This window comes from Cervus elaphus, chromosome 13 (assembly GCF_910594005.1).
Source record: "Cervus elaphus chromosome 13, mCerEla1.1, whole genome shotgun sequence".
Lineage (NCBI taxonomy): Eukaryota > Metazoa > Chordata > Mammalia > Artiodactyla > Cervidae > Cervus > Cervus elaphus.
Window position 1 is genome coordinate 66372858 of NC_057827.1, and position 13266 is coordinate 66386123.

The window sequence follows — 13266 nt, forward strand, 5'->3', positions numbered from 1 at the left end:
TTCTAAACTGTTTGCCAGGCAGACAAGTCAGGTAGCTATCCTGGGGCAGGGACACTGGGGGTTGAGAGTTCTGGGTCTGAAGACTCATTTCTGTTGGGCACCTTGATTGCTCGAGGACAGAGAGTGAAATGGGATGATTAAAGGCTGCGGATGGTGGCCTGGGTAGGGCGGGTAAGGAGAGTGGGCAGTGTGAGCAGAGAGGTCAGAGGGGAAACCTCCTGGACTCTTGGAGGCCCCAGAAGCCTTTCTTCCCTTCCTTCCCACTGTCCTCTGCAGTTTCTACATTGCCACGTCTCCTTGGAGTCAGAGTTGAAGGGCCCAGTGGCAGAAAGGGTACATGTGGAATCATTAAAAGAAGCATAAAGGGACACGGGCCATCCTGAGTGGCGGGGGATTGGGAACCCCATGGCTTAGTTTGATTATTGCAACCCCAACCTGTGAGCTGGGACTCGTGGGGAGACCAGAAAGGTGGGGGAGGCCCCCATCACCACTACACACTGTCTCCCTCCAGAGAGGGGACTAAGGATGTCCGCAGGTCTGGACTGGCCCCAGTGGCTACTGATGCCTGTGCTGTTTCCCCAGCTCCTTGGTTGGCTTGATGGGAACGTTCAATGAGAAAGCGGAACAGCTGGTGGAGATCCTGGAAGCCCAAGCAGATGGTCAGACCCCCGTGTCCATGCAGGACATGCTGACCTGTGCCACCATGGACATCCTGGCCAAGGTGATGGGAGGATGGCGGGGTGGGGGTGGGGCGGGCCACATGCCAATGGGCTCTTCTTCCCTCCCTTTTCCCTTCCTTGCTTCCCTCCCCTCCCTCCTGCTCCTCCACGCATCAGCCACCCCTTCTCTGGGCTGGGAGGGTCATCTCCTTTATTTTCTTGAACATTCAAAACAACCTGTTGTGAAATTGGAGCTACTAACTCATTCTCTAGAAATGGACCCGAAGAAATGCAGGGACTGGCTCTTGGCTGGTCAGTGGCAGGACCAGGACTGGATCTCAAATCTGCCTGACTCTCAGCCCAAGCCTACCTCCCCCTTGGCAACCCTCTTCCCCCAGTCCCCCTCCTGCCATGGAGTATGGCTTGGCTTTTCATCCCCCCCAGCCCCACCACCCCCGTCGGCCATCTCAGCAAGGGCCCAGATAACTTCAAACCCAGGTAAAACGTGGAGTGCGGCATAGAGAGTGAGGAGTTGTCACCATTCAAAAATTCACTGGGAGGCTGGGTTTAGAATAAAACACTCAAGGAAGGCTGCATTTCAGGGGAAACGCATCTTGTCAAGGAAAGAAGCCTAGGTTCGTTGAGTGGCTATTATGTGCCACTTAATCCTATCACATCCCGCAGGGTCGGGGTTGTCATAGGTTGTTGTAAGGAGTCAATGACAGAATGCACGCAGTGCTTGCCCTGGGTCTTCAATCCTCCCATCCCCTACGTGTGACCTCACCCTTCTGTCTCCCCCAGGCAGCTTTTGGGATGGAGACCAGCATGCTTCTGGGTGCCCAGAAGCCTCTGTCCCGGAAAGTGAAACTGATCCTGGAGGGCATCAGCGCATCCCGGAACACTCTGGCGAAGGTACCAGCCATCATGGCTTGTCTGTCCTCATTTGCTGGAGCACCTCCTCCAGTGATTTTTTTTTTCCAGAATGGGTTTTGAGTTCTGATATGTCTGAAGTGACTTCCGAATCAGTCAGGATTTGCATACATCTCCTAAAATAGAGGTGGAAAATCAAAGTGGTTTAAGAAAATTAGGAGTAAATCTTTCTCTTATGTAAAATGATCCTGAAGCAGGAAACCCAGGATGGCAATGATGACTCCACAATGTCAGATGTTCCTGTATTTTGCTGTCTTTCTGTTCTGCTGTCTTTAGCACACCACCTCATTGTTATAAGATGGCTGCTGCAGCTCCAGCTATCACCTCCTTGTTCCAGGCATGAAGGAAGAAGAAGGGGGAAAGGTGGTACTATTACTGAACCAAATTTGGGTCTGCTTGCCTGCGCACAGTAAAGCCCATTTTATTGATATTGGGTTGTGGTAAAGGAAAGTGCAGTATTTATTGCAGGATACCAAGCAAGGAGCGCAGCTAGTGCTTAAAAAGCCTGAACTCCCCTAAGGTTTTCAGGGAAAGGTTTTAAAAGACAGAGTGAGGGAGAGGAGTTGTGGGATGTGAAATCTGTTCATGGATATTCTTCTGATTGGCTGGTGGTGAGGTAATCAGGAAGCAACATTATCAAACTTCTGGTTCTGTCTGGTCTGGGGTCTACGTGCTTATGGGTAGCATACTGTTAACTTCCTCCACTGGAGGAAGTATCTGCAAAACAACTCAAAAGATAAGGCTCTGAATGTTATTTATAGCCCTTGAGGAGGAACTAAATGTCCTTGACTTTATTTAATGGCTAAACTATTTTTATTTTGTCTTCCTTGGCTGTTTTCCTTTCTTTCTGCATTTTCTCACTTCTCTGATTAAATTTACCCATTGGAACTTGGGGAAGACCTTGGAGGCTAAGGTCTTCCTATAGACAAGAGGCAGGTGGAGGATGGCAGGGGGCAGGAGGGGTGGGGCTCTGCTCTGGGAAGACCCCATAGGGTCGCGCTCAGCTACAGTACTTGAGCTGATTCCCAGACAGATGCCCTCCTGTTCCCTGGGACTTCAGACTCTGTGCTTAGAATCCCCTGATGTCACTGCATCTGTTCAGCAGTTAATTCCACTCCACTTCCCTCTGGCTTCTGTCCACTTTCTGCCTTCAGTGCAATCCTAACTGTATCCATCCTTCAGAAATCCTTAAAATATATACATATATATAATATATATATATGAAATTTATTTTTGGCTATATCACCCTCGACATATGGGATCTTATTAATAGTTTCCTGACCAGAGATTGAGCCTGCACCCCCTGCAGTGGACGAAGCATGGAGTCTTAATCACTGGATCACCAGGGAAGTTTCCCCCAAGAATCCTTTCCTATTTTCCAGGGCTCCATGGATTTTTTAAAAAAATAATTAATTTATTTTTAATTAAAGGACAATTGCTTTACAGTATTGTGTAGGTTTCTGCCAAACATCAACATGAATCAGCCATAGGTATACACACGTCTCCTCCCTCTTGAAACTCCCTCCCACCTCCCTCCCCTTCCCACCCCTGGAGGTTGTTTCCGATCCCTGCTTTGCGTTCCCTGGGTCATGCAGCAAATTCCCATTGGCTATCTATTTTACATATGACAATGTATGTTTCCAGATTACTCTCTCCATACATCCCATCATCTTCTTCCTCCCCCCACCCCACTCCCAGCACCACTGCCCCCCACCCCCAACTCCCCATCTGTCCATAAGCCTGTTTTCTATGTCTGTGTCCCCAGTGGTCTGTGGATATTTTAAGGCATCTTTCCCAACATTTCTAGGGATTCAGAGCAGGAAGGGGAAGACAGTGCTTGGGCTTAGCCCACCGTCTTGATGAAATCTCCTGGCTACTTGATCTTTTCTAGAATGTTCCCAGGTTCTTCTGGCTTCCTAGCCTGCTGTGGATTTCTGACGTCGTTTTGGAGCTGGGGGGCCGGGGGAGTCGGGGGACGGGGGGGAGGCGCGCTGACGGAGCGGGAACTTTCCTGCAGTTTATGCCGGGGAAGTGGAAGCAGCTTCGTGAGACCCGGGAGAGCGTCCGCTTCCTGCGCCAGGTCGGCAAGGAGTGGGTCCAGCGGCGCCGCGAGGCCCTGCAGAGGGGGGAGGACGTGCCGGCCGACATCCTCACGCAGATCCTCAAAGGTGCGGGGGCTCCGCCGGGCCCCGGGAGGGGGGCGCGGCGGGGGTGCCCCTCCCCCGCCAGGGTGACCCATCACAGGGGAGAGCGGACCAGGCTCCCGGCGCCCTGACATGCGCCTTGTCTTTCAGCTGAAGAGGGGGCCCAGGACGATGAGATCCTGCTGGACAACTTCGTCACCTTCTTCATCGCTGGTCTGTAGCTTCAGCGGCCACCAAGGGTTCCAAGCTTTGCAGGAATGGTGGGGACCGTGGACTGCCTGACTCGGAGGTGGTCTTAGACTGAGCAGAGGTCCACTCTGGGGTGGGCTGGGGTGAGGGGAGCAGACGCCCTTTCTTGCTTCTCGGGGAGGCCCAGGAGGCTCTCTTGGTAGCCCCACAACCTGGTTGTTGTCGTCGTTCAGTCGCTAAGTCATGTCCCGCTTTTTGTGACCCCGTGGACCGTGGCCCGGCAGGCTTTCCTCACCATCTCCTGGAGTTTGCCCAAGTTCAGGTCCACTGAATCGGTGATGCCATCCAACCATCTCATCCTCTGTCGTCCCCTTCTTCTCCTGCCCTTGATCTTTCCCAGCATCAGGGGCTTTCCCAATGAGTCGGTTGCTCGCATCAGCCACCTGGTTAACTCCTTAACCCACCGAGTTAAGGAGCTGGCAATTGCGAAGTTTCGTGAAGCTGCCTTTTGGGGCTCAGGAGAGCTTGGCCACGTGAATGCAAGGCTCTGCCTTACTCAGAGTTTGTGGCGAGGCCTTTGGTAGACTAGCACCAGAAGACGGGCTAAGCATGTTGATTCGTTGGCTCATCAAATACTTCTTGAGCATTGTCCTTCACCTGGAAAACTCCTCCTCACCCTTCAGCGATCCCGCAGGCGTCTCCTCCTCAGAGAAGCCCTCAGGGATTGTCCCAGTTAGAAGCTCTCCGTGGTGCCCAGACAGGAGATGTACCCTCTCTAGACCTCAGGAGCTGGTGCCCACAGCTTAGGCAGGTCACGGGCCTTGGCCCTGAAAACCTTGCTTTACTTGAGTCCCAGCTCTGCCCCTCCTGCTGTGTGACCCAAGAGAGACATATTCCTCTCAGCCTCATCTTGCTCTTCTGCAAAATGGGGACAAATATCCCTCCAGGCCAAGTGAGGCCCAAGGAGGGTTGGAGGAAAGGTCTCCCAGGGTGTGATCCCTGGATGCAGGGGGCAAAGGCTGGTCCTTTGACCGCACGGGGTGGCACCAGGTGTGGAGGTGGCCAGCTGTCTCCTCCGTATCTGTAAGTCTGGCTCAGCCAAGGGGAGCGGTGAGGCCTTGACCTGCCTCTAGGGGCTCAGGGGCTCAGAGGCCCGGTGGGCTGGACCAGCTGCAGCCCGGCAGGCCACATGGGGCTGCCACTCTCTTCCTTCCCGCAGGTCACGAGACTTCTGCCAATCACCTGGCATTCACGGTGATGGAGCTGTCGCGCCAGCCCGAGATCTTGGCGAGGTATGGGGAGGGGAGGTGGGGGGCCCTGAGGTTGGTGAAGGGGGCTGTTTGACCTCTGGCTCCCAGAGGACCCCCTGCTCCTACCTCCCCCGGCTGAGCCCCCTGGCCCTGCTTCAGTGAGCCCTGCTCCCCTTCACCCCAGGGTCTTTGCACATGCTGTTCTTACTTCTAGAAGCTCCTCTTCATGCTTTTCTCCTAGAGAACCCCTCCCCTCCCCTCCCCTCCCCTCCCCCTCTCCTTCCCCTCCGCTCCCCCTCCCCTCCCGCCCCCTTCCCCCCTCCCAAAACCTTTCTGACCCCAAAAGCAGCCACTCTGTTTCCCCTCCTAGCCTGCCCCCAGCTCACACATTCACCTTCTCCCAGGACCATCTGCTTTGAGTCTATTTCAGTCGTGAAACCGGAAGCTCCAGGAGGACAGGGCCTTGGCTCTTTCCCTCCCAAGATGTGTGCAGGGCCTGGCCAGGGGCTGGCACTGAGGACTGAACTGAATTCCAAGCAAAGTGCTGAGGGAGACAAAGGCAGGCCTCCCTGGGGAGGTGGCATTTGAGCGGGGCCCTTGGTTTCCTTAAATACAGACGGAGTCCCTCAAGGACTGGGGCCCAGACGGCTGAGCCAAACCCCAAGGACAGGCTGGGGGCTGGGAGCTCTGGGGACGAGGGGAAGGGCCCATTAGGGCAACGGTTGTCATCCCCAGCAGAAAGGGCAGACTGAACGATTGCCTGGGAATAGAAAATAACACAGTGGACCCTTGGACAACAAGGTTTGAACTGTGGGGCCCCCCTACACGTGGATTTCTTCCACTCAGTACTGGTTACAGCCCCACGTGGTCCCCGGTGGGTTGAGTCCAGAGACGTGGAACCACGGACACGGAGGGCTGATGGTCCAAACTCATACTCGGATTTTTGACTCTGCGGAGGGTCAGTGCCCCAACTCGTGTGTTGTGCAAGGGTCAACTGTAGCCTATTGGTGTTTAAAAATACGTAATAAAAATATAATTATAAAAATAAATAAAATGAAGATACATAATAGTATTTATTAAAAATTTGGTATAAACAGAAAAGTTTAATTATTACAATAAATCCAGGGACTTCCCTAGCAGTCCAGTGGTTAAGACTCCACACTCCAGTGCAGGGGGTGTGGGGTCGATCCCTGGTTGGGAAACTGAAATCCCACATGCCGCACAGCATGGGCAAAAATTAACAACAATAAATCCACTTGTGGTGCCCTCATCCACCCAATGACAGTTCAGAGTTAATTCCTGAATTTCGCCATGTGTATTATCAGATTGCCCCACATTTCTGCAACCTCTTCCCAAGTCCATTCATTCTTTTTTCCTTAAACTTTTTATTTTGTATTGGGCTATAGCTGATTAACAATGTGGGAGTTTGAGGTGAACAGTGAAGGTGCTCGGTCATACATATACATGTATCCATTCTCCCCCAAACCGCCCTCCCCCTCATTCTTTTTTAAATATTGTGGCTATGTGTGTGTGTGTGTGTTTGTGTATATGTGTCATATATATTATATCATATATATAATAAAGTTTACCATTTAAACTATTTTCAAGTCTGCAGTCCAATGGCATTGAATACATTCACAGTTAGGCAGCCATCCCCACCATCTATCCCCAGAACGTTCCAGCATCCCAAACAGAAACCGTCCCCAGTAAGGACTAATTCCCCACTCACTGCTTCCCTTCCTCCAGCCCCTGGCCACCACCATTCTATTTCCTGTCTCTGTAAATATGACTCCTCCAGGTACCTCCTACAAGTGGAATCATATAGTATTTGTCCTTTTTGCTTGGCTTCTTTCACTCAGCATAACGTCCTCAAGGTTCAGCCATGTGGCAGCATGCAGTGGGATGCCCTTCCCTTTTATGTCTGAGCAATACTCCATCGTATGGACGGACCACCTCTTGTCTATCCATTCATCCATCAGTGGACACTTGGGTTGCTTCCAGCTTTGGGTTACTGTGAATAGTGTTGCTACAAGCATTGGTGTGCAAATACCTATTTGAGACCCGAGTTTCAGTTGTTTTGGGTCTCAAGCATCAAGCACCAAGAAGTGGGATTACCACCCATGGTAATTCTGTGTTTAGTTTTTTGAGCAGCCTCCGTACCATTTTCCACAGCAGCTGCACGATTTTACATTCTCATCAACAGTGCACAGGGGTTCCAGTTTCTCCGCATCCTCACAACCCTTGTTATTTTCTGCCTCCGGCATGGGTAGGAACTGGTCCAGGTCCACTTGCGCTGCTACATATTATTGTTTAAAATGTATTTATTTTTAATTGGAGGATGATTGCTTTACAGTATTGTGTACGTTTCTGCCATGCATCAACATGCATCAGTCAGAGGCATACATACGTCCCTTCCTTCCTGACCCTCTCTCCCACCTCCCACCCCGTCCCACCCCCTCTAGGGTTTGAGCTCCCTGCATCATATAGCAAATCCCCACTGGCTCTCTGTTTTACATACGATAACGTGTATGTTTCAATGCTGCTCTATTTGTCCCACCCTCTCCTTCCCTCACTGTGTCCACGAGTCTGTTCTGTGTCTGCATCTCTATTGCTGCCCCGCATACAGGTTCATCAGTGCCATCTTTCTAGATTCCATGTGTATGCGCTAATATATGATAGTTGTTTTTCTCCTCCTGACTTACTTCACTCTGTATAACAGGGTCTACAGTGTGCATCCTAAGGCTGGTACCGGCATCATTCGCTCTGCTGTTTCCAGCTGCTTTGAGCCTAGCTAAAACAGGCCTCTTGGTGCTCTTTTTCTTTTTTCAAGGTCTAAAGAAAATTCAACTTGCATTTCATAAGGATGGTATCAAATTTATATATTTGAGAGAATGGGATTCTGAGAATAATTCTCATTATAGAGAATTTATAATCCTGAGAGAATGGGCGTCAACATAATATTAAGTCTCCCAAACAAAGATATGGAATTTAATCTCCATTTATGCAATAGGCATCTTTGTGCAAAGACCCTGTTCTGAGGTGGTTTACCTCCTGCAGCCGATTCCAAGCAGCACACAATGATGGGTGAATGTTTTGAGGGCTGGAAACGTAGTTCCCAACTGCTTGGGCATCTGGGTTTGGACGCGGCGGTTCCTTCAAGAACAGGGCCCGGGGGGCAGTGTGTGCAGCGGAGGGGGGCCCCAGGCCTCTCTCGTCACGCTTCCTGCCATGCCCCCTCTTAACACTCAGGTGGGGACCTCTCCCCTTGGAGACGAACTTGTCTTTGTCTGACCGACAGGCTGCAAGCCGAGGTGGACGAGGTCATTGGGTCCAAGAGGCACCTTGACTGCGAGGACCTGGGGAGACTGCAGTACCTGTCTCAGGTGTGGGGGTGGGAGAGAAGCTTCTGGGCAGAGGTGGGTGGTTGGCTGACCAGGCCTGCTGCCTCCCTGGACCCTGTAGGAGAGGGATTCTCCAGTGTCCTGGCACGTGAGAGTCCCCTGGGAGATTAAAGACCTCCCTGTGTCCAGGCTGCTCCAGACCAAGGATATTAAGCTGCTGGGGGCGTGGCTAAGGCTTCCCAGGTGATTCCAATATGGAAATCAGCCCATTAGTCAAAGGTGCTGTGTTTGGGCTTCCCAAGGAGCCTGGGTTCCAAAAGTCTCAGACTTACCACCCGGGGGCCAGTCTCAGCCCAAAGAGTCCCCGACACAGCACAGGGGGAGGCCTTCCTCCAGCTGCCCTGGGTCCTCGGAATGGTAGGGGCCCCGGTTTAGAGGGAGGTCTGGCTCCTGGCGCGGTGGCTTTGCTCAACCCCTTCCCTGGGCCTCAGTTTCCCCTTCTGTCACATGAGGGGTTGGACATGCAGATGAAGCTAAACTTGCAGGGGCTCGGGACCCAGTCTGGCTGTGGGCACACACGCAGTGCCTTGAATGGGAGCAGAGAAGGGTCTGGGACATGCTTCTGGCACCTTCCGTGGGGTCTCCTGACATCCGTCTCTCATTATCTGCCCGTGTGGTGTCTGCAGGTCCTCAAAGAGTCGCTGAGGCTGTACCCGCCGGCATGGGGCACCTTCCGTCTGCTGGAGGAGGAGACCTTGATTGATGGGGTCCGAGTCCCCGGTAACACGCCGCTCCTGGTGCGTGGGGGCCCTGCCTGCCCACCCCCGAGCGGCCGGCTGGGGGCTGTCCTCTGAGGTCAGGGGCTCCTCCCTGGCCACCCTGGCCACTTGAGTCTGACCGTAACCCTGTGATGTGCTTTCTCTCCCCGCCACACTGTCCATCATGAGATTACAGTGGATGCTCTTAAAACGGAGAGGCCTCATTTACAGCTGAGGCCACTGAGGCTCAGAAAGGTTAGGTTACTTTCCTGAGATCACACAGCTAGCAAGGGGCAGATACGGGGAAGTGCCCAGTTTCTGAGTTGGCTCAAATTTGCCCCAGTTCCTTTTCTGTCCACAGCTCCTGCTCCCTTCCCACTAAGGCTGACTTTCTCCCCCTGTTTTCCTTTGATTTTGTTTCTCTGCCTGTTTCCTCATTCATTCATTTGGGCTCCATTCATGCACAATGACCTCCATAAACTCACTACCCCTCCCCCCAAAAAACTAGAATGTAACCAGCTGTGTACACACGGCTCCTGGTTCCCCCCAGAAGCTGTCACTGTCCCGAATTCTATGCTTGCCACCCGCTCACCTTTGTGTGTGTGTGTGTACCCACACAATAATATGCTCTAGGACTTGCTTTGCAACTCAGCACAACGTCTATTAAGATTGTGCAGATTTCCACGTGTGGCTGTAGGCCGTCCATTTTCACTTCCCTGGAACATGACATCAGTCATTCTGGATTGCTGTGTGCTGTGCTAAGCCGTTTCAGTTGTCTCTGACCCTTTGTGACCCCATGGATCATAGCCCGCCAGACCCCTCTGTCCATGGGATTCTCCAGGCAAGAATACTGGAGTGGGTTGCCATTTCCTCCTCCAGGGGATCTTCCCGACCCTGGGATTGAGCCCGAGTCTCTTAGGTCTCCTGCATTGGCAAGCAGGCTCTTTACCTGGGAAGCACCATATTGGATTAAGGGTCCCAGTGACCTCATTTTCACTTAATTACCTTTTTAAAGAGCCTATCTCTAAATACAGTCACATTCTGAAGTTATCTTCAGCATATGAATTTTAGGGGCACACAATTCAGCCCAAATAGGACCCAGTTTTATTTTCACAAAGAAGAATGATGCGTCCCACCTTTTGAGCAGCTCCCCCTGCCCCAGGGCCCGGCCACACTCACCCCAGCACACACCAAAGCTTCATCCATGCGTGCTTCTTTATCCTGTTTATCTGCGCTTTTAAAAATAACTACCAGCTACTGCAATGACTGTCTCTTTAGAATGCCCTTACATCTGGCAGGGCGAGGCCCCGCGGCTGGCTCTCAACCCCCAAGTCCAACCTGAACCCCATGACCTTGAGTGGGCAGAGCCAGGCTCCAACACCAGGCCTGCTCCCTGCTCTCTGAGCCATCTCAGGCGAGACCCTGGGCTTCCGGGCCTCAGTACCATCCTGGCAAGCTGGGGATGCCAGTACCCGAGTCAACAGGATAATGTACATCCTGTGTCTGGCAAAACCCCCTGGCATGTAGTAGGCACCGTTTGCTGCCCCCACACCCCTCCCCGTCTTACGCTCCCACTCCAGCCTTGGGAGCCCTGGGCCCCACACAGAGAAGGAGCAGCGAAGACTTGGAGAGACACTCTGCGCAGAGGCCAGCACCCAGGGCCCGTGGCTGGGGCACAGCGCATCAGCCCCAGTCAGGAGGTGCCGGGTGTGAAGGCGAAAGACCACTGGGGGGTCAGTGGCTCCCCTACCCCCACTCCACTGAAGCAAGTCTTGTACTGAAAACAAACTTTGAATAATAACAGCTCTCAGGAATCGAGAGAAGGATGGCCTTGTCACAGACCTGAGCTTGCATCTCGTTTTGGCCACTTACTTGCCAGGTGACTTCAGGCATGTCATGAACCTCTGAGCCTCAGTTTCCTCATCTGTAAAATAGGGATAATTGTGGCTCCCCCCCCCACCCCAGGGTAAAGCCAAGCATGGGATGATGTAGCGTGCCCAGCCGGTGGACGACACATTGGGTTGCCCTCTTTCTCCCTCTTAGACACTTTTCAGGGGCCAGTGGAATCCTACCCTGGTCCAGATGGGCGGGTGGGGAGGTGGGGGGGTGGGGAGATGGGCGGGGTGGTGGGGATTTGAGGACGGGGTACTCTGCTCCGAGTCTTCCCACTGGGTGACTGCAGCAGGTGGGGGAGGTGCGAGGGGACCTAGCCTTGGACCCAGAGACAAGCGGATCCTCTGCCCGGCAGTTCAGCACCTATGTCATGGGGCGGATGGACACGTACTTTGAGGACCCTCTGACTTTCAACCCGGATCGCTTCGGCCCCAAAGCACCCAAGTAAGTCTGTCTTCAAGCTGTCAGTGAGTGGAGGCCTGGCGGGAGGACGGCCCCAGCGGCCTCTGGTCTGAGCTGCCGTGACCCCTGACCACTGTGAGGGAACTGGGATCCCCACTCTGCCCCCACTTACAGGGAGGAGATCCCAGCTCAGAGAGGTTAGGAAACTTGCCCAGGGAGGCACAGCCAGCAAGGACTCAGACTGGTTTTAAAGTGTGTGCTTATAACCAGTCTCTTATACTGCAGAGCCCTGTGACTTGGGCAAGTGGCCGAGCCTTCCCCAGGCCAGATGATCCTATCTGAGAAATGGGAATACTGACAGCTCCCTCTAGAGTGACCGCTTTTAAGTACCACAGCTCTGATGGGGTCTATGAGTCCAGACCGGGACTGCCCGGAGCTGGACGTGTGACCGGCTGAGTAAGTGGACCGAGTGACGTAGGACCTTGGGGGAGTGGCTTTGCCTCTCTGAGCCTCAGTGCCTCCATCTGTGAAATGGGACCAATCACAGCCCCTTCCGGAAGGCTCCGTGGAGGATGAAACAAGAAAACACTGACCCAGAGCTCAGCGGAGTCAGCCGGTGATGTCGTTAGCTTGGTCAAAAGCAGCCCCGGCCTGAAGCCGTCATCACAGGGGTGGCCTTGTCACGGCTGTCGCCTCCTGACGCCTCCCTCCCGTTTGCAGGCCCAAGTTCACCTACTTCCCCTTCTCCCTGGGACCCCGCTCCTGCATCGGGCAGCAGTTTGCTCAGGTAGGAGGCCAGCCGTGGGGTTTCGGCCCGGGGGGACCGTGGGGTGGCGTCCAGTCCGGGAAGCACTTCAGAGCCCCCCTGCTCCAGGGTCCCTGGGGCTGGGGGCCCAGGCAGCCATGGCGCCTCATGTCCCGCATCCTCGCCGCTGACTCACCCTCCCCGCCCGCTGCACGCACAGATGGAGGTGAAGGTGGTCATGGCCAAGCTGCTGCAGAGGCTGGAGTTCCGGCTGGTGCCCGGGCAGCGATTCGGGCTGCAGGAGCAGGCCACGCTCAAGCCGCTGGACCCTGTGATCTGCACGCTGCAGCCCCGGGGCTGGCAGCCGGCGCCCCCGCCCCCACCCTGCTGAGGGGCCCAGGCGGGACCACACTCCTTGGCCAGGGCCCTGGGCAGTCTGCTCCCCCGCCCCCACCCCAGGGAGCACCCTCCACGCTGGCTCCCAGCGGGCCCTCGGCCCTCCACTGCCTGCTTCACCCCCTCTGAGCTCCCCCTCCCCGCTAACCCCGCCCCCCGCCCACCAGCCCCTGCCTAACCCCCAGGTGTCACCCAGATGTGCTGTTGTCTCTCCCCCCCACTGCCTCTTTGCACAGACCACTCCCTCTGCCAGACACCCTAACTCTTGCTCACTCCCTAAAGCCCTCTTCAGGTGTCACCTCTTCCAGGAAGCCCTCCTGCCATCCCCCGGCTGGGCCAGGGGCCCCTCCTCCGTGCTCCCCCGCCCCCATCACCTGTGCTACCTCTAACACCACACTGACCACACTGTATCGTGAGTGTCCTTTGACGTGACTGACTGCCCTGCCAGGCTCCGAGTGCCTCGAGGGCAGGGCCTGCGTGTGATTCATTTCTGAGCCCCCTGTGCCCACCCAGGGCCTGGCACAGTCGATGCTCAATAAATAAATATGTGTTGACTGCA

At 54.2% G+C, this 13266-nt stretch overlaps 1 protein-coding gene across 1 annotated transcript in view; it reads left to right on the plus strand.

Moving 5' to 3' along the window:
- The window catches only part of LOC122706905 (cholesterol 24-hydroxylase), a 28648-nt gene extending 15382 nt beyond the window's left edge, over nt 1–13266 (plus strand). Inside the window, exons 6-15 of the mRNA XM_043922452.1 lie at nt 583–721; nt 1461–1571; nt 3607–3757; nt 3884–3946; nt 5142–5214; nt 8471–8555; nt 9200–9310; nt 11520–11608; nt 12287–12353; nt 12532–13266. Coding sequence (XP_043778387.1) covers nt 583–721; nt 1461–1571; nt 3607–3757; nt 3884–3946; nt 5142–5214; nt 8471–8555; nt 9200–9310; nt 11520–11608; nt 12287–12353; nt 12532–12702 — 1060 coding nt within the window. The 3' untranslated portion in view covers nt 12703–13266. The remainder of the gene's footprint in view (nt 1–582; nt 722–1460; nt 1572–3606; nt 3758–3883; nt 3947–5141; nt 5215–8470; nt 8556–9199; nt 9311–11519; nt 11609–12286; nt 12354–12531) is intronic.